Below are 22,128 nucleotides of genomic sequence, written 5' to 3'. Positions count from 1 at the left end.
ACCCTAAAACCAGAACCCCTGACCCTGGGGCCATAAAATTCAAAATTTTGGTAGAGGCACTCTTGCTCATCATAACTATGTACTTAGTTAAATTATATAAAATCTAGGAGCAGAGAAGAAGATTTTCAAAGAATTCATGTATTTTCACTACATAATCAATAGAGCCCCGCCCTAACACCAGAACCCCTGACCCTGGGGCCATAAAATTCACAATTTTGGTAGAGGCACTATCATAACTATATACTTAGTTAGTTTATTTAATAATACCCAGGAGTAAAGAAGAAGATTTTCAAAGAATTCATGTATTTCCTCTATATAATCAATAGAGCCCCACCCTGACACCAGAACCCCTGACCCTGGGGCCATAAAATTCACAATTTTGGTAGAGGCACTCTTGCTCATCAAACTATGTACTTAGTTAGTTTATATAATACCCAGGAGCAGAGAAGAAGATTTTCAAAGAAATAATGCATTTTCACTATATACTTATTTAGCCCCGCCCTAGTACAAGAACCCCTGACCCCAGGGCCATGAATTTCACAATTTTGGTAAAGGACTCAATGCTGATTACAATCATGCAAACAGTTTGACTGCTTGATGTCCAGGAGTAAAGAAGAAGATTTTTGAAGATTGCATTAATTTTAGTGGTTTTGGCCCCAAATCATGAAATTCACAATTTTTGTTCCCCTTCACCCATAGATGCTTTGTGCCAAATTTGGTTGAAATTGGTTCAGTGGTTGCAGAGAAGAAGCTGAAAATGTTCAAAAGTTTACGACCGATTGATACGACGAACGACGGACGACGACGGACAAAAACAGATAGCAATAGGTCACCTGAGTTTACTCAGGTGACCTAAAAAAGGGACTAATTAAAAGTTTTAAAATACATGTATATCAAATACAAATGATTTTTCATACATACTAAAACTATGTTGGCTTTTAAATGCTTCAAATCTAAGTACAGATTTGAGCCAAAAATCCATAAAAAGTTTCTCATAATAAACGACCAAAACTTTTAGTTTTTGTATCATTTTGTACCTTTATGTGACATTAACCTTACTATATGCTAAATCTGGAAAAGTAAAATATAGGAAGCATATAAAAATAACTAATAAAGCCTAATTAAAAAATTTAAGAAAAGTAGAGGAAATTCGGATGAGCAAATATCCATTTTATTTATATTATCCATGTCAATTTGGTAATATCCTCTCATAGGCCTTATACAGTAGTAACTTTTTATGCAAAAAGAAAAACATTTAATTTTTTGAATTACAAGTAGGAATCCCTTGATTGGAAACAGTAATTTTTTATTCTTAATGTCCAGGTCAAAGGTAATAACCTTAACCTGACCTTGCCTCTAATATTAAACGGTCAAAGAGCTCAGTCCACGAACCATGAAAAAATGCCTTTTGCAAAATATTTAAGACTTAATTTATAGATTTAAAGACTTTAAGCTCTTCATAACCGTTTTCCTTTTTTTCAATATCTTTTATACTTTTTAACAAGATGTATTTGTGAAACACTATGCGCCCAGCAGCAACAAAGTTTTAAAAAAATCTATTTTTAGCATATTAATCACAGTCAAGGTCACAAGATCATTGACTATGGTGTCCTTTGAAAAAACTTAATCGGTGGAGTATGCATACTAAATATGAAGTCTCTATCTCCTATGGTTCAAAAGTTATGGCTAAAAGTGTAAAGAGCTATTTTTAGCATAAAGGTCACAGTCAAGGTCACAAGATCATTGACCTTGCCTTCGTTTGAAAGGACTTTATCGGTGAAATATGCATACCAATTATGAAGTCCCTATCTCCTATGGTTCAAAAGATTATGACAAACAGTGGAAAAAGCTATTTTTTGGATATAGGTCACAGTCAAGATCACAAGGTCTTTGACCATGGATCATTTGAAAGAACTTAAACGGTGGAGTATGCATACCAAATATAAAGTCCCTATCTCCTATGGTTCAAAAGATATGACAAACAGTGGAAAAAGCTATTTTTAGCATATAGGTCACAGCCAAGGTCACAAAATCATTTGAAAGGACTCTATTAGTGGAGTATGAATACCAAATATGAAGTATCTATCTCTTATTGTTCAAAAGTTATGGCGAAGGTTAAAGTTGACAGCAAACAGAAAGACAAACAGACAAAAGACAGGACAAAAACAATATACGCCTGGGATCTATCGATCTGGGCGCATAAAAACGAGGTCTTGCAATATGGCAATGTTTTTTTTTAGAAAAATACAATAGGAACCTCATTTTTTGTAATGTAACGTCATGTCAATTAGGGATAGAATGACCTTGGTATTCAGACATATACGAATATAGGACTTTAAATGCAATAATAAGCATCAGATATTTATTTAAGTTATCAACTATTTAAAACAAAAAAGATGATAATTCTGACTGAATAGAATAAAAAATATTAGAAAATACTTAAGCTGCGGTTGCATTAGATCCATAAAATAGTTGATATTGGAGGCTTTTGAAAATCTAGATCTAATTACTGGTACATTACTTGAAAAGAAGTGCACGATAGTTGAAAGGATCTTTTTACTTCACATCTTTAAGAACTTGGCGAGCCCTTGCGAACGTTCAGTCTGTTGTACAGACCTCAGCAGTTAACCAATTTTCATAGACGAGCGAGAAATATCCTCGAGATTTGCACACACCTCAACCTCTCAGATATTTATCTTCGCAAGCCAGCCAATCGCTGGATCATGTTTAATCCAGTAAAATAATCGATAATGCAGAATAATGCAGAACGGTATTTATAATATGTTGGAAATACATTGTTATCCATTGACTTAAAGGTACTTAGACACAGATTTGAAGTTAATATTTTCTCATTTCTTCTGTATAATATCATGAATTATATATTTTAATAGCATTTCACAAAAAAATTAATTATAAATCTTATTTCATTTAAAAGTTATTAAAACTTTATATTTCTTAATTGACGGGTTTGATTGACACATCCTTGCACTTTCACAAATTTTAACTTTATTCTTAATCCTTAGGAAGTGGCAATTTTGATGTGTTTAAATGAGAAATTTAAAACTTTTATCAAGAAAAATAATTTTATTCAGAGTAGAAATGTTAGAAAGCAAAATACCTTCACAAGTATCGTCATTCCGAACTAAGAGATGCGTACAGAGTTTAGCAAATCGAGCACACTCGTGTTATGTATACACAGTTTTTGTAAACAGGGCTCGAGTTCTGTTATTGTTTATATTTAGAACTCACCGGGTGCGTTCAATCATCACAGTCTGCTTACCACAACTGCACGGACTAACAATATATTGTGTGTTTGTTTTGATTTTGAACGTGTCTACTCTGAATTTTCTGGATTATAGTACTGTATTAATATTTTTTTCATTTATACAAACCGAGATTGCCACTTTCCTAAGGACTAGAAATAAGATTAAATATTTGAGAGCGCAAGGATATGTCAATCAAACCCGCCGAAAAACTTATAATTTCAATATTTTTTAAACGAAATAAGATTTTTAATTAATTTTTGTGTGACATGCTATTAAAATATATAAATCATAATATTATAGAGAAATAATAACTTCAAATCTGTGTCCAAGTACCTTTAAATGTAATAAATTTAGTATGTTTTTTTTTTATTTCTGCATTGCTTGTCGTTTATCACTTTCCATTTCATTTTCACATTATAATTTCAATGTGTAGTTTTGCTTATGTAATTCTCATAAATACACGTACACGCGTCAAGATAAAAAGTGAAATACGAGTACAGACATATAATTTTGAAGTCTAGTTTTAGAAAAGTCCTGTAGTTCACATTAATGCTGATGTAATTGTATGTAATGAACGTCTAATCTTAGTTGTAGCGGACCCAGCAATATTCTGATATTAAATGCAGAGGAAGACGTAGTCCCCACCCAAAAATTTTCCTATACCTTCCCCAAAGGACACTTTATAGTTTTCTGAAGTTGGTGGAAAGATGTGTATATTTATGAAGAAAAACAAATAGCAAAATTCACACGATTCATATGGAACTGGTTTATTTTCATTCTCAAAATCTATCTGATTTAGGTTGGGGGGGGGGCTTGAACTTTAACCCCCAGGGGGCCATGATTTGAACAAACATAATATCTACACTACCTGAGGATGATTCCCTATAAATATCACTAAGCATGGCTTTGAAGTGCTTGAAATGAAGATTTTAAAAGGTCAGAAAAGCTCACTTAAGGCTCAGGTGAGCTAAAAATCTTTAAAGTTATTCAATCATGAAAATAAACAAGAGGCCCACAGGCCTCATAGGTCACCTGAGCATTATGCAACAACTTTCCAGTTACAGTGTATTGAATTTGATTCATGTTTTAAGCCAGATGTTATACGGCATTCACAATTTTGAAAGAGGCACCATTGATCATCATAACAATACACTTAACAGTTGCTTAGCTTGGTTACTGAAAACCCATATGAAGGGTAGGGAACAAAAATGCACTCCAACTAATCAGTAATATTCAGCAATAATCAGTAGTGTCCCTAACAATGTGACATAAACCCCTGACCCTAGGTCCAAACATTGCACAAATTTTTAAAAGGCACACTTAAAATTGCCTATCAAAAAAATAAATAAATGTTTTAAAAATACAAAGGAGCAGATTTCAAACAATAAATTCATTTTCAGTATATAAGTAGAGCCACCACCCCCACCCCTGACCCTGGTGCCTTAAAATACCCAATTCTGCAAGATTAGGGCCCTTGCTCATCATAACTATATAGGTAGTTCATCTACTTCATACCCTGAGACAGAGAAGAAAATTTTCAAAGATTTAATGAACCCCGCCCCAACACCAGAACCCTTGACCCTGGGGCCATAAAATTCACAATTTTGGTAGAGGCACTCTTGCTTATCATAACTATGCACTTAGTTAGTTTATTTAATACTGTAGATTGGCAAATAATCACGATGGTTTTAATTTCGCTATGTTCGCGATTTATCATTTTTCCGCGAAATTAAACCCATCGTGAATGTCAGTATTAGTCTTTAGAAACGTTTAATGGCTTATAAGAAATTTTGAATTAATTTCTTGCATCGTGAAATTAAAACCATCGCGATTGCTACTTATTGAGATATCGTGAAATTTTAACACCGTGGAATTAAAACGATTTACAGTACCTAGGAGCAGAGAAGAAGATTTTCAAAGAATTCATGTATTTTCACTATCTAATCAATAGAGCCCCCCCCCCAACACCAGAACCCTTGACCCTGGGGCCATAAAATTCACAATTTTGGTAGAGGCACTCTTGCTCATCATAACTATGCACTTAGTTAGTTTATTTAATACCTAGGAGCAGAGAAGAAGATTTTCAAAGAATTCATGTATTTTCACTATATAATCAATAGAGCATACCCCCCCCCCCCCCCAACACCAGAACCCTTGACCCTGAGGCCATAAAATTCACAATTTAACTATGTACTTAGTTGGTTTATTTAATACCCAGGAGCAGAAAAGAAAATTTTCAAAGAAATAATGCATTTTCACTGTATACTTATTTAGCCCTGCCCTAGCACTAGAACCCCTGACCCCAGGGCCATGAATTTCACAATTTTGGTAGAGGACTCAATGCTGATTACAATCATGCAAATAGTTTGACTGCTTGATGTCCAGGAGTAAAGAAGATTTTTAAAGATAACCTTAATTTTAGTGGTTTTGGCCCCATCCCTCAGGCCCCAGGGGGGCAGGGATCATGAAATTCACAATTTTTGTTCCCCTTCACCCATAGATGCTTTGTGCAAAATTTGGCTGAAATTGGTTCAGTGGTTGCTGAGGAGAAGCTGAAAATGTTCAAATGTTAACACACGACGGACGACGCACGACGACGGACGAAAACGGATAGCAATAGGTCACCTGAGTTTTCTGAGGTGACCTAAAAAGTAAAAACCGGTATTCCGATTCAATTAAAAAAGCTCCAAATCGATTGTAATTTTTTGAAGTCATTTTGGTGGGATTTGCTATTGACCCACTTATACTCGTAAGTCGGTGCAACGCTTTTGCCAAAATCTGGTGACAATTTCAAGTACATCCACTAATATTTTAACCTGGTTTCAATTAATATTTTTCGAAATGACACTGATATCTAATCTTTATATATCAAACAAAAAGGTAATGTCACTTAAAATGCAAATAAAATTATTAAAAAATGTATATACTTTCACTTTATATATATAATCTAAGAATACATTATCTTATATATTCAGACAATTTCTTTGATAATCGTCAGAAATGCAAATAAGATACTACCTTTTAGGTCCCAGAAAAATATCTTTTTATGACTCGCCTATAAGTCGGACATAGAGTTTTAGACCAATATTTAGCTCCCAAAATACCAACTTATAGGGGAGTATATACGGTAATTGACGTGAAAGTATGTATTTGCGGTATTCATACATATAATAAGTTAGAAAGTTGTGCTTGCCTGTAAATCAATCTAAATTTGAAAAAAGCATCGAGAAATCGGCATCTTTTAAAAACATCTTTTTAGACTGTATCCATCATATTTTTCCAGCACTCAGACGTGTCTGTGGGTGCCTCAGTTAACATTTTCTCACTTGCATATGAGTGTCTATCCACTCTCATAATCAATATTATACACATTTTTAATTGATCCTTTAAAGTTTTGGTAATAGACAAAGACAAATATGGTGGTTCTTGATCACTGCTTTTTTACAAGCATTGACATTTTATTTCATTTTTTTTCAGCATGAGCACACTCCTTACCGCAAAATATTTTCATTACAAATTACTTCTCGATCAGTTATGATTATTTTTCTGTTTCAATATTTTGCGGTAACGAGTGTGCTCTATGTGAAAAGCACAATTGATTATGTAAAATTTGAGCATTTTTCCGGAAAACCTCGAACAATGCTGCGGTTTAGGATTTGGTTTGACATCGTAATATCCGGTTTTGATGAAATTGTTGCACTATGAAATGTGTCAAGTTCCCCTAACACCATTACCATGACCTCTAGAAATATTTCCTTTTCCATTATCAATTCTGTACCTCCGTAGATGTGAATGTTTAAATGTACAAGTAAACAGTCAATCGTAAAAGTCAGTGCTTTTCGTAACAGTCTATAAGTCACCTTCTGCCTGCTACTTATTTAAATCACATTATAATTATAATCTTGTTGCCACTACCTATACATTTGGAGTTTAACTTGAACTTGAATCTACAGCACCTGAGGATGCTTCCACAATTACAAAATGATTCATCATAACTTTCTTGTTTTGGGGAAGAGAAGTTTTAATGATTTTTACCTATAAAACCCTTTGTAAAACTTTGCAGATTGCAGCTATGTTCTCTGTCTTATGGGTCTAATTTGAACCAACTTGAATCATAGCTAGTACCTTAGGTTGCTTCTATATTTATATGTTGAATCATGGCTTTGTTGTACTTTAGATGATATTTTTTTCTTCAAACATAGGTAATCAAAGATTACGAAGCTCACCTCGACGAATGTTATCAGTTTAAGTAATGCAAATCCTATATCATATTTTCTTAATATTAAGTATTCATCCCAACAACAATATTCTTGCAAGTTGTGCTGAACCCTTTACATGGTATATACACATTTCTATGCATGTAGTGTGAAAAACATGTATTGTGTAAACAAATATTCATAACTGTTTAAACTGCAGATATCAAAGACTTCAAATTCATTCGGATTGATCTGTTCCTAAAACTTTAACCTGGTCTCTTGTATGGAAAATATAGGTCGGATCCAGCATCCCAAGCAAGTCTGATAGTGTCCATCCTAAGATGCATCATCCATGCAAGTTTGGTTTAGCTAGGGCTTGTAGTTACTTTGAGATGAAAAAGTAGGTCAGATCCAGCATCCGAAGCAAGCCTGGTAGTGTCCATCCTAAGATACATCATCCATGCAAGTTTGGTTTAGCTAGGGCTTACAGTTACTTGGGAATGAAAAATGTAGGTCAGATCCAGCATCCGAAGCAAGTCTGTTAGTGTCCATCCCTAGATACATTATCCATGTAAGTTTGCTTCAGGTAGGGCTTATAGATACTTGGGAATGAAAATGTAAGTCAGATCCAGCATCCGAAGCAAGTCTGGTAGTGACCATCCCTAGATACATCATCTATGCATGATTGGTCCAAACAGGGCTCATAGTTACTTTGGAATGGAAATTAGGTCAGATCCAGCATCCGAAGCAAGTCTGGAAGTGTCCATCCCTAGATGCATCATCCATGCAAGTTTAGTTCAGGTAGGGCTTATAGTTACTTGGAAATGAAAATGTAGGTCAGATCCAGCATCCGAAGCAAGTCTGGAAGTGTCCATCCCTAGATGCATCATCCATGCAAGTTTTGTTCAGGTAGGGCGTATAGTTACTTGGGAATGAAAATGTAGGTCAGATCCAGCATCCAAAGCAAGTCTGGTAGTATCCATTCCTAGATGCATCATCCAAGCAAGTTTGCTTCAGGTAGGGCTTATAGTTACTTGGGAATGAAAATGTAGGTCAGATCCAGCATCCGAAGCAAGTCTGGTAGTCTCCATCCCTAGATACATCATCCATGCAAGTTTGGTCCAAATAGAGCTCATAGTTCCTTGGGAATGAAAATGTAGGTCAGATCCAGCATCTGAAACTAGTCTGGTTGTGTACATCCCTAGATACATCATTCATGCAAGTTTGCTTCAGGTAGGGCTTATAGTTACTTGGGAATGAAAATGTAGGTCAGATCCAGCATCCGAAGCAAGTCTGGTAGTCTCCATCCCTAGATACATCATCCATGCAAGTTTGGTCCAAATAGGGCTTATAGTTCCTGTGGAGTGGACCTGCTCCAAAAACTTTAACCTGGTCACTCATCTAGACAATGTAGGTCAGATTCAGCATCTGAAGCAAGTCTGGTATTGTACATCCCTAGATGCATCATCCATGCAAGTTTGGTTCAAGTAGGGCTTATATAGTTCCTTGGGAATAGACCTGCTCCAAAAACTTTAACCTGGTCACTCATCTGGAAAATGTAGGTCAGATCCAGCATCCAAAGCAAGTCTGGTAGTGTTCATTCCAAGATGCATCATCCATGCAAGTTTGGTCTGGGTAGGACTTATAATTCCTTGGGAATGAACCTGCTCCAAAAACTTTAACCTGCTCCAAAAACTTTAACCTGGTCCATCATCTGGAAAATGTAGGTCAGATTCAGCATCTGAAGCAAGTCTGGTAGTGTACACCCCTAGATGCAACATCCATGCAAGTTTGGTTCAGATAGGGCTTATAGTTACTTAGGAATGGACTTGCTCCTAAAACTTTAACCCGGGACGCCGACGCTAACGCCGACACCGACGCCAACTCCGCTGGTATAGCATAAGCTCATCTTGACTTTGTCGAGGTGAGCTAAACAGTGGTTCTTGAGAAGATTTTTCCTATATATTTCAATATAAAAATTGGATTTCCTATTGTGGCCCCACCCTATCCCCAGGGGTCATGATTTGAATAATTTAGAATCTATACTATCCCAGGATGCTTTCACATAATTTGCAGCTTTTCTGGTCCAGTGGTTCTTGAGAAGCAGATTATTAAAGATTTTTCCTATACATTTCTCATATGGAAAACTTGGATTTCCCATTGTGGCCCTGCCCAACCCCCGGGGGTCATGATTTGAACAATTTAGAATTGACACTATCACTTGTTGCTTCCATATAAATTTCAGCTTTTCTGGCCTAGTGGTTCTTGTGAAAATTTTTAATGAACCCACCTTAATTTTGTTTGTTTTATTTTTATTATCTCCGCTTGTGTGGGGACTTGCCCCTTCATTTTAATAATTTTCATCCCCCTTCACCCAAGTATGCTTAGTACAAGATTTTGTCAAAATTGGCCCAGTGGTTCTTGAGAAGAAGTGGAAAATGTGAAAAGTTGAAATAAATTAATAATCAAATACAAGTGCTAAAATAAATATCAATATCATTTATCAATCAAAATTTTTAAAAAAATATATGGAATGCAATTTTTAATGAATAAAGATCAATGCAAAACAATGCCCTAAAAACTTATTTTGGTAAAAAAAAAATCTTTTACAGAAAAAGGGCAAAGGACAAAATGTGATCAGAAAAAATCACTTATGAGCTAAAAATACATAATGATTAATCATTTCAAAGGGAAATAAACATGATGTGATGAACACTTTGCAAATGATTTTTTTTTTACCTTTTTCCTCCAAAAAGTTTTCTCCTTCACTGTCTAATTCACCATCCACCTTATTTGATCCCAGTTCAGTGTTTTCATCTGTGTTTTTGCCTATAACATATCATGACAGGTTTTAATTTCATTCATAAAGTAGTTTTCCACTTAAGTATAGTAGCCTGGTCCCTTAATTTTTTCGCCCTTATTTCACAGAATATACTTGAGGATATATGGCATTATTTTTATTTTCATTGTGCATAACATAGTGCATGTATTTCTAATTGAGATGTTGTTAAATCAATATTAATGACTTTGAGTATTAAGAAATATAAGCCAATTTTCAACATTTATCGCACATACAAATTTCAGAACATTTTCATTTGAACAGAGTGCGGTTTCTCTATTACATGCAAATGGGGGGAGACATTTAAATGAGACACTATATAAAAGATGACATGGTGAGCTGTGGCGTAAAATAAGAACTGATAAAGAATACAAGTAATTGGCCTGATGGCTCTCTAAAAGTCACCTTCAGCCTGCTACTTTTTTAAATCACAAGATGAATCATCATAACTTTCTTGTTCTTGGGAAGAGAAGTTTTAACGATTTTTACCTATAAAACCCTTTGTAAAACTTTGCCAATTGCAGCTCTGTTCTATGTCTATAGAAGCTAATTTGAACCAACTTGAATCACAGTACCTTAGGTTGCATCTATATGTATATGTTGAATCATGGCTTTGATGTACTAAAGATGATATAATTTTTTTCTTTGAAAAGTAAACTTTAATTAGTTTTTGAGACCAAAGAAAATTTTCCCATGAACCAATTATTCTAATCCCTATTAACCACCTGGGGGCTTAGAAAATTGTGAAAAGGGGGCAGTTGTTTTGGTATTCTTTTAATATTTAATGTCATATTTCAACTTCACCCCGTGGGGATCCGGGTTAGAATAGGTCCTCAGTACCCCCTTGCTTGTCATAAAAGGTGACTAAATGGGGCGGTCCTTCGGATGAGACCGTATAAACCGAGGCCCCGTGTCACAGCAGGTGTGGCACGATAAAGATCCCTCCCTGCTCAAAGGCCCTGAGTGCCGAGCATAGGCCTAAATTTGCAGCCCTTCACCGGCAATGGTGACGTCTCCATATCAGTGAAATATTCAACCTTTGGAAATACAAATACAAATTTACTGGTAACTAAAGCAATTAATTTAACTTTCCTTAGGCATGGCAATGGATAACATCTGGGATATATATTTTTTAATTTAGGGTTGAATTGAATAAGAATCTCTGGGCTATCCAGAACTCGTCGGCTTATTCGTAACTGGTAAAAAGGACACCTATGGTATATTTCGAAATAATTTTTTTAGAAGGCAGGATGAACTTTTATGAAACAATATTTAATTCTACAAGTCATCAAACTACTTTGACAAAACACTTAAATTTTGAAATAATGTCTAGTATATTTATAGCTCAGCCGAATCGATTTCTTATTCGGAACTGGCCAAACGACTGTACTTATCACAATATTTTATAAAAAGAATCCATACCTTCATGAGAATCCAATGTTAACAGGATTTTCCCAGCAGTTCCCATTAACCTTAAAGCTGGTGGGCACTGGTAAATATTTTCATTAATAAATCTTGAATGGCCCAAGTGTTTCCTTATGAAAAAGTCCCGTTCTTCAGGTGCTATATCTAGGGATTCATAATATGTAGCCATGTAATGTCTCATATCAGTGGCAGTAATATTTTTTTTCATTTCAGCCTTTTTACAGGTGTTATGAACACTCTGCCATCCATTGACATGACCTAACGAGTTTTCGGTATTGGCAAAAACAAATTTGTTCTGGGGATGGACACCTGCCAGCTTTCTATTTTCATCATCCTTTAGCATCTCCAGACCTTTCCAGCAGTCGTCTGGTATAATAACTGAAACAAGTTCTAATTTTTTGGAGGAATGAAGATATGCGCATACTATTCTGCACATTAGGTTTTCTATGTCTTCATCAATTTTCTTGAAAAAATTTTTATCTTCCCATTTATGGCTGAATGCATCTTCTAACTCTGATAACGTTAATCTTGTGGCTTCTCCTCCTCTTCGTGCATTAAATAATGTGAGCCTACAGGATATCAAATTCCTCAGTTTACAGAATATCCCCTGATTAACTGGTGTATAAATATCCTCTACTATTTTTGCAATTTCTGCTTTTGTAAAATCTCGCAAATGCTGGTATTCTTCAATAGTAGGGAGGCGTGTAGGAGCTCTGGACTGGCTGTGCCTTTTTTGCATCAGAATCTCTCTAGCTGAGATGAAAAAATATCTCCAATACACTTTCAAAACTTCCTGAAACTCTTTCACTTCCTTCGCCAAAAGTTCTTTTCTTTTTATTAAATATGTAGCATACAATGTGTCACATACTTCAATTATCAATGATTTTAATCCCACCTTCAATCCACATTTGAAGTCTTCTTCTTCAGAGTCAAAATTTGTCATTTTCTGCACAGCAGAAGAAAACATTGGAGCAGTATCAATTTTAAACATTTCATCACAACTCTTTATTTCAATTCCACGTTCTGAAGCCATACTTTTGAAATGAATGAAAAGCCTGGCTAATCTTCTTAATTTTGATCTTAAGGTATTCAGCTTTTCTGTTGCTTTGATAGCTGATCCCTTCCAGTTTTGGAACTCAACATGTCCATATTCTTTGAGGAATTCATCATTTCTTATAATATCTCCGGGCTTATCTTTATGAAATGTTTCCAAAAACTGAATATAATCCTGTGGATAATTTTGTTCTTGAAGTACCTTCAATACTACCCTAGTAGGAGGTGAGGTAGTTTCCTCTGCAACTTTACAATTTCTGACATGTTTGTACATGAGTTTCTTGCTGATAAATGCCTTACAGAGTGAACACATTGCCAGTTCCTTGTCAGTGCCTTGGTCCCTCTCTTTCAACAATTCTTTCATAGTTTCCTCATTTACATCCTTTGACTTCATTATTGCTGCATTATATTTAAATATTCCTTGTCTTTTCATGTTTCTAAAGGCTCGTTTTCTTTCTATTCCTGGCAGGTTCATTGCAGCTTCAACTTCTTCTTCGTTTTTGTGACATCTTTGTAGATGTTTTGTTAATGAGGACTGTAACTTCATGCAAAATGGGCAGGGTCTTTTTGGTTCTCTTTTTTTATCACCAGCATTCTTCTTTGAAATCATCTCAGGAGCTGTAGGAATATGAAATGTAAAGCTAATAAATTATTCTTATACCAAAGAATGGATGGACTAAACTGGCTAGAAAAATGCTTTAAATTTATGTTTCATAAAATGTTCATATTTTTCCTCTTTTTGAGGTAAAATAAATAAAAATCAAAGGCATGGTGCCTGAAGGTTTTTTGAATATTGATAGATAATAAGGGTCACACAATTTTTCATCATCTGAATACCTAGTCGGCACATGTTTGTTGGCTGTTCTTATGAAAACTGTAGTTGTATATTTAACAAAAAAATGTTATATCAAAAGGAGAAGAGCCGAAAAATGTGAACGGTACTCATACTTAATTTAACAAAAAACTTCTTCAAAACAAACTTCTCGCTTCCATTGTTATGTCAAAAATTGACGTGTTAAACATTACAATTCATCAGAGTGAACTTGTGAAAACAGTTACATTGTAATCTTTCACCTGATCTCAATCAAAAAAATGTCTTAAAGCGTGTTTTGTTTCCGTTTCCAGAATTTAGCAAAAGTAATAAAATATTGTTTTAATTTTGCGTGTCATCACATTTTAGAAAAATTTTATGTTGACATTGCTGAAATATGTTAATCACATATTCAGATGTTTGGAGAGCGAAAGAAAGGGATAGAGAGGGATGTCAACAATGACGCTGATCGATAGCCCTGCCTCCTATAGATATTGATTGTGTGACATAAAAACCACCCCGGGTACATGTCGAATTCCAGAGGACGACACTCATGTATTGTTTGCTTCAATTGTGATACATGACAACAGGGCATTGTTTTTGCACAAATGTTCCACCTAATATAACCAAGTACACAGTACAGCTCAGAGTTTCTGCTGGAAAACACCGGCCACGGTGGACCAACAGTCCATGCTTTTACGTGGACTTTGAAAAGTGTTAATGTCTTTGATGCTTAATTTTCTGCACTAAGCTGGCACAGGGTGCAACATGGAATGTCAACCATGGGACAAGGTGCATTTGCTCCTTGGAACTCCGTGCTGGTTTATTTTAAAATGTAAAGTTTTTTGAAGTATTAACTTAAAAAAAATCATTGAAAATTTTAGAATAACAAGAGGCCCATGGGCCACATCGCTCACCTGAGTAACTTGGGTGATGCAGATCTTTACCAGATTCCCCCTCTTGCTATACCAATCATGCCCAACAACCCCCTTCCCTTTTTTATTTAAAAACTTTCGAATCTACACTACCCAAGGATGCTTCCACATAAGTTTCAGCTTTCCTGGCCCAGTGGTTCTTGAGAAAAAAATTTTTTAAAGATTTATTCTATATATTTCTCGGTAAAACTTTGATTCCCTATTGTGGTCCCGCCCTACTCCAGGGGGTCATGATTTTAACAATTTAATATCTACACTACCCAAGGATGCTTCCACATAAGTTTCAGCTTTCCTGGCCCAGTGGTTCTTGAGAAAAAGATTTTTAAAGATTTGTTCTATATATTTCTATGTAAAACTTGGATTCCCTATTGTGGCCCCGCCCTACCCCTGGGGGTCATGATTTTAACAATTTAATATCTACACTACCCAAGGATGCTTCCACATAAGTTTCAGCTTTCTTAGCCCAGTGGTTCTTGAGAAAAAAATTTTAAAGATTTGTTCTAAATATTTCTATGTAAAACTTGGATTCCCTATTGTGGCCCCGCCCTACCCCCGGGGGTCATGCTTTTAACAATTTAATATCTACACCACCCAAGGATGATTCCACATAAGTTTCAGCTTTCCTGGCCCAGTGGTTCTTGAGAAAAAGATTTTTAAAGATTTGTTCTATATATTTCTATGTAAAACTTGGATTCCCTATTGTGGCCCCGCCCTACCCCTGGGGGTCATGATTTTAACATCTAATATCTACACTACCCAAGGATGCTTCCACATAAGTTTCAGCTTTCCTGGCCCAGTGGTTCTTGAGAAAAAGATTTTTTAGTGACCCCACCCTATTTTGTCTTTTTTTGATTATCTCCCTTTGTAAGGAAACTTAGCCCTTCATTTTAACAATTTAAACTCCCCCTTACCCAAGGATGCTTTGTACCAGGTTTGGTTAAAATTGGCCCATTGGTTCTTGAGAAAAAGTCGAAAATGTGAAAAGTTTACAGACGGACGGACGGACAGACAGACGGACAGACGGACGGACGACGGACAAAATGTGATCAGAAAAGCTCACTTGAGCCTTCGGCTCAGGTGAGCTAAAAATCATTGAAAAATGGTTGATTAATTCTAAAAGGCAAATTTCAAAGCATTAATTTATTTGCAGACTAAGTAACAACCCCCCCTCCCCCCACCACCCCCTCCCCCCACCCAAGGGGCATAAAAAATAACCATTTTGCTAGATGCACCTTTCTTCATCAAAAATATACAAACTTGGATCATTGGCATAAAACCCAGGAGCAAAGGAAAAGATTTTAAAAGAATTAATGCATTTTCACTAGAGCCCTGTACTTATACCAGAACCCCTGACCCTGGGGCCATAAAATTCACAATTTTGGAAGTGGCACTCTTGCTATAGTTTAAATTAGTTAATTTATTTAATACCCAGAAGCAGAGAAGAGATTTGCAAAGAATTAATGCATTTTTACTATATGATCAAAAGAGCCCCACCCTTACACCAGAACCCCTGACCCTGGGGCTATAAAATTTGCAATTTTGGAAGAAGCACTCTTTCCCATCTTAACTATGTACTGAATTAGTTTATTTAATACCTAGGAGCAGAGGAAAAGATTTTCAATTTGAAAGAATTAATGCATTTTCACTATATAATCAATAGAGCCCCGTCCTAACACCAGAACCTCTGACTCTCAGGGTCAAAGAAAAGAAGTTGAAATTTTGGATATTTATGATCACTTCCTGTGATGGCTGGAAGTGAGAGCGGACAATTTTTACCCAAATGGAGTTGTCTACTTATCAAGATCTATCATCCCTGTAAGTTTGGTGACTTGATATCTTACCGTTTCTGAGATTTCACTAGGATTAAATATTTTTGAAAAAAGCGGAAATCGGACATATCTTACCAACAAATGTGAATTTAAAAAAAAAATTTAAAAAATCTCGGGGTATAGTCACTGTCTATCAGCCCTGAAAAATTTAGGGTTATCCATCCAGCCATCTCAGAGAAATCCTGCAGAAAAGATTGGGGGGGGGGGGGGGGGGGGGGGGAAATAAGACGAAGAATAATAACTAGAATATTTTGTTGCTACAGCAACAAAGAAAGTCTTCAATTTCCCTCTATTTATCTGCATGAATGAGCTTTTATCTGTGTTTGAATGGAGAATAATGTCCGGCGGCTCCTTTGAAGTTTTTCAATAACCGTGGTAGAATGGAGAATAATGTCCGGCGGCTCCTTTGAAGTTTTTCAATAACCGTGGTAGAATATTCATTAAAGTTTAGTGTTTTGATCTGTTACAGTTTAAGAGATCTCATAATGTTATTAACTTCTCATTTTGAGGACAATAAATCACGTGACCGGAAGTAATTTTTTTTGGAAAAGATATTTGAAATTACTTTAGACATTTCAGTCTGAATAACATGTCCTAAAATCATTTCAAATGCTCTTTTCATAAAAATATTTATGGGATAGTGCTATACTAAATTTATGCAGTTTTTCTCTCATAACCAGAACTTCTTGTTTTTGTTTCCAGTGAGACTGATAAATTTCAAAACTAAAAATAAGATGCTATAATGTGTTACTAGGAAAGTTTCCAGGTTCCATAATTTAGTATTTGGCTTACCTGACATTGCATCGTCTTCCTTGGAATCTGCTTCAACAGATTCTGATTCTGATACTTCTGATATGTCTGGATTATATGTTGCTGATGCACTCACTTTCGAACTCATTTCAATCTTAGCATCATCCAACTATCAATTTTAAAGCATAAAGTTTATTATGGTCAAGACTTTTTTAAATAACTAATAAACTATAAACAAGATAGGAAAAATTACTAAACAAAATGTGTTTGTGAAACACTATACCCCTTGCAGCAATAAAGTTTGAAGAGGCTATTTTTAGCATATAGGTCACAGTCAAGGTCACAAGGTCATTGAACTTGGTGTCACCATCTCCTATGGTGTGGCGTCGGAAGTCTAGTGGATAAGGTGCCGGACTCCAAACCAAAAGGTTGAGAGTTCGAATCCTGACCGCGACAAGCCGACGTTGTGTCCTTGTGAAAGACACTTTACACGAATTTCCTCACTCCACTCAAGTGTAAAATGAGTACCTGGCTATAGACAGTGAAAGATATCGTCAGAATGTTAGTGCTCTAGCGCTGATAACGGCAGCTTGCACTGAGAAAGTTTCTGGATTGTTAAGGTCTGCTGGGGTAATAATGATTGTAAAGCGCTTTGAGTAGCATTTATGCTAGAAAAGCGCTATATAAATCCAATCATTATTATTATTATTATAAAAAGCTATGGCAATTTTTTTAAAGCTATTTTTAGCATAAAGGTCACAGTCAATGTCACAAGGTCATTGGCCTTGGTTTAATTTAAAAGAACTTAATTAGTGGAGTGTGCATACCAAATATGAATTCTTTATCTCTCACTGTTCAAAAGCTTTAGCGAAGGTTCAAGTTGACAACAGGCAGATAGACAAAAACAGACAAACAGATAGGATAAAAACAATGTACATGTATGACCCCCATCTATCTGTCTTTTACAAAAACAGCTATATCATTTAGGCTGACTTTTATCATCCATTTTGCTTTTCATAATTAATTTCACCTGGCTTGGTACATGTATACTTTTCTGAAGTTTATATTACACTTTAAGCAAAATATTAATAACTAGGAGACTTATTGTTCACAGAACAATAAGAGGTCTTTCCACCTTCTTTGAATTTCAAATTTATTTTGTAATTGACTCCTAAAAATTAAATTCCATGAAAAAGAAACCAAAAATCTCTTAACGCATAGAAAGAAAATTAATGACCTTGACCTTTGACCGAGAAAAAAATTCAAGGTCAAATGTCAGGGGTCACAATGCCACTGACCCCATGCTTCTGTGACTTATAGAATACAAGTTATAAGGTTTAATAGTAAGTACAGAGAAGTTAAAGGGCAATAACTCATATAAGTGGTCATCAGATCCTTCCGCACTAATACAGTGAAGTTAGGTCTAAAGACCCTTAAGACAATATTGAAGGTTTGGTGTATCTACGGTCTACATTTTCAGAGGAGTAGCGATAACAAGGTTTTTTTGCACAAAGGGAAATAACTTTTAATGGGGTCAATGTTAAGGGACAAGTATGAAATTTTTGAAATAGTTTTAAAAGTGCATATTAAAGATGCAAAGACAGATTGTATATGTTAAAAGACAAAAAAGATATTAAAAATGCTGAATTTCTCGTTTTTGAAATGACCTTGACCTTGTATAAATTTTAAGATCAAAGGTCATTGAATCTTATGCAGTTAATCCCATGTCTCTTCGACTTCTCGTTTTGAAAATTTCTAATTATTTGTAAAATTCAAAAAGTTTCAGGGGCTATAACTCATTGAAGGGGTCACCGAATACTTTCGCAATGAATAATTTGAAAGGTCCTCCTAAGTAGTCGTAAACATTGTTGAAGGTTTCATACCTCTACGGTTTACGGTTTTGGAGGAGTAGTGATAACAATCATTTCTTGAGTAAAGGGCGATAATTTCGAAAGGGGTCAAAGATCGAATATGGGGGGTCATTTTTCTGAATAACTTTTAATATCCAGTATCATGAACTATAAAGATTTTTGATAAGTCTTCTGGTTTCAAAACATCTCCAGAAATAGAAAAATAATAAACAGAAGCATTACAAGACGTCTTTCCACAGAAAGGTGGAAAGACCTAATTATAATTTTTCTGAAATTAGTTTTCACCAGTATACCTTAATGCTACGTTTACACTTTGTTCCCGGCAGCCACGGCAATCACGTTTCAGGCCACCGTGGAAAAAACGGGACGGGCGTGAGAAAACGTGGGGCAATGGGATGGGCAAACATAACTCATCGCGATTGCCGTGGATGCCGTGCCAGATTTTTAAACTGTCAAAAAATTTGCCACGGAGACCACGTTGCAGATGTGAAACTTGGTAGGTCCTAGTAAAACGGAATAAACGCAACAAAACGCGACAGCACGAAATAGACAGTAACAGAACTTCAAGGCAGTCCGCAGTGGGACGGGAGAATGCATATTTCCATTCTTCTCACGGTCCATTCACCGTTTTGAGACGTTTTGCTGAGTTTAGTCCGCATTCTGTCATGGCTAGTTCACGGTTGATGTCCGTTTTATCACGTTCTGCCACGTTTCATCACGGTCTTCATGGCAAACTAGAGTGTATGGTTGCCGTTTCCTCGCGTTCAAATGCGGTTCATCCCGGCATGTTACGGTTTATGGTTTCGGTGCGTTGCGTTCTACTACGGTCTGACACGATGCACGCGGTCTGATGGGAAGCATATAAATGCTGGGCACTGCATAGAAGTTTCATTAAGGATCCATATGGATCTCCGCCTTCTCATCAGTCTTATTTGTCTCATTCCTTGTTGCTGCACTCCTGCCTTGCCTCTCTGTAACTGCTGCTGGTTCACTTCATTTTGAAGAAGTGATTTTTGTATGCACCTAGCAAACACGCAAAAATAAAATCTTCGTCTTGGGAATTCATGATTTTTTTATTTTCGAAGGGTCATGATACGATGATTGTTTTTGGTGAAGAGATGTCTTCTGGTACAAAGGTGATCCACAGTTTCCCGGCGTCCATGTTTCATACGTAGAAAGACTTGACAGAACGCGAGAAACGTATAAGAACTTCATAAGAACGCAAGAAACGAGAGGAAACCTATCAGAACGTAAGAGGCCTGGAGGGAACGTGCTGACATACGTGGCAGAACCGTAGTGTGCCGTGCAGCTTCCGGCACTCCACGGCAACTTCTTCCTACGGTCCATCACGGATTCCGTAGAAGACCGTAGAAAACCGCAAAGAACTTGTCAAGACTTGGATATGGAGGGAAAAATAACCAAAATCTCACGGCACACTACGTTTCGGGCAAACGGGGCTGCCGTGGCTGCCGGGAACATAATGTAAACGTAGCATAACTGAGTGTAATTTGTCTATATGTGTTTTTTATTGAAATATTACTTGAATGTATAATTTACCAAGTCTATTTTATTTTCCAGTGTTCTTGGGAGAAAAATTCTAAGAATTATCCACTTTTCTTAACTTGTGATATGAAATTAAGTCTCCTCCAAAGAAGAAAATTGTTTGTATCCTTGTGTTCCTGTTTTGCACACATTTGATAATTATGTATAGAAGATACGTGTGAAGAGTGTTTTGATAGCAATTATAGTCCGATTCCTGTTCTGGATTTACCTGGATTTACATGTGAATATCTGATTTACCTTAATGTATTCTTAAGAGGTTTAATACAATTTTATAAGAATTTTATTAAAATTCTGTGTATATTTATGGGAAAATATTTTATTTTTTGGAATAAATTATTAATATTTATACAATATTATTTATTAATTAAGTCCAATTAAAAAAAAGAATACTTTTCAATAAAATTCTAAATGATATATAGCCATGATTCTAAAAGATATAATTAAGCATTGAATTATCATTTTTTGAAAGATGCAGTCTCATAACTGCAATGGTGTGTGCAAGCAAATTGAGTAACGCGCGTTAGCGCGTTATGAAAATTTGTTTGCACACACCATTGCAGTTATGAGACTGCATCTTTCAAAAAATGATAATTCAATGCTTATATTTACATTTTTTAGCCCCTGTATTTTCTGCAATTTTGATTTTTTTTATTTAAAATTAACGCCTTATCCTTCATGTAAGTTACAATTGATAGAACAGCATTTGGAACAGCTTTAACCAAGTTTCCCGCCAGAGTTTGTTTGCACACAAACCAAAATACGCAAACAAATATAGTGCACAGTAAAACAGATAACAATGATCAAAGTTTCCTTTATTTTTCAATCTAAAATGATAAATTATATTTTGGAACAAAGAAATACAAATGAATAGTATAAAAAACATAAAGTTTTCGCTTTGTTTAAACTGTAATCACGTTGTCCCTATATTCGATCGCCAGACAGACTTCGGTGATTTGGTCCTGTGTGTTATGCGTATTTATCACTTATAATTTTATTATGCATTTTATAGGGGTCAAACAAAGTAAATGTAAATACTGTGGTTTCCTCAAATTTCGTTGGCATCAATTTTTGTGGATTTTGTAAAACAGACATTTTCGAGGATACGTAATTTCGTGGACAAAGGTATTGTCTTTAAAAATGAATGTCATATTTTGTAATTCAATGGGCATTTGAATTCGTGGATCTGTTCAACAACGAAATCCTCGAAAATTGGTGCTCAACGAATATTGATGAAACCACAGTATCTAATAATAAAGAAAATAGAGAATAAAAGTTAATTATACTCAATAAATATCAAAAACATTAACTTTGTATTTATTCTCTAAATTTTTAAAATATAAGTTCACCTTTCACTTACATACTAAGTACACGCAGTACTGTTAAGGCTACCTGGAGCTTAAAATGCATTTAAAACGTAACATTGCATTGCCAAGTTGATTTTTAGTTTTATTTTTAAGTTATGTACTTTAGTGCGCCAAATTCATATAAAGGATCCCCTATGCTATATATAAACATATTTGTTACGATGTCACATGACCTTGTTGATCACGTGACGATCATTTCTTCTCTTTTGAAATGTTTCACATAAAT

The 22,128-nt window shown here is 35.5% G+C and overlaps 1 protein-coding gene across 1 annotated transcript in view; it reads right to left on the bottom strand.

The window, feature by feature from the left end:
• LOC134259626 (uncharacterized) overlaps positions 1-22,128 on the bottom strand; it is a gene marked incomplete at its 5' end in the record, with an annotated part of 129,161 nt that overhangs the window by 17,365 nt on the left and 89,668 nt on the right. Inside the window, 3 exons of the mRNA XM_062742228.1 lie at positions 10,202-10,291; positions 11,724-13,397; positions 17,147-17,273. Coding sequence (XP_062598212.1) covers positions 10,202-10,291; positions 11,724-13,397; positions 17,147-17,273 — 1,891 coding nt within the window. The remainder of the gene's footprint in view (positions 1-10,201; positions 10,292-11,723; positions 13,398-17,146; positions 17,274-22,128) is intronic.

Source organism: Saccostrea cucullata, unplaced genomic scaffold (assembly GCF_032062105.1).
Source record: "Saccostrea cucullata isolate Sc308-1 unplaced genomic scaffold, CSIRO_AGI_Scuc_v1 ctg600, whole genome shotgun sequence".
NCBI lineage: Eukaryota > Metazoa > Mollusca > Bivalvia > Ostreida > Ostreidae > Saccostrea > Saccostrea cuccullata.
Note: the sequence above shows the minus strand (reverse complement) of the source record. Positions and strands in the feature narration are given on the sequence as shown.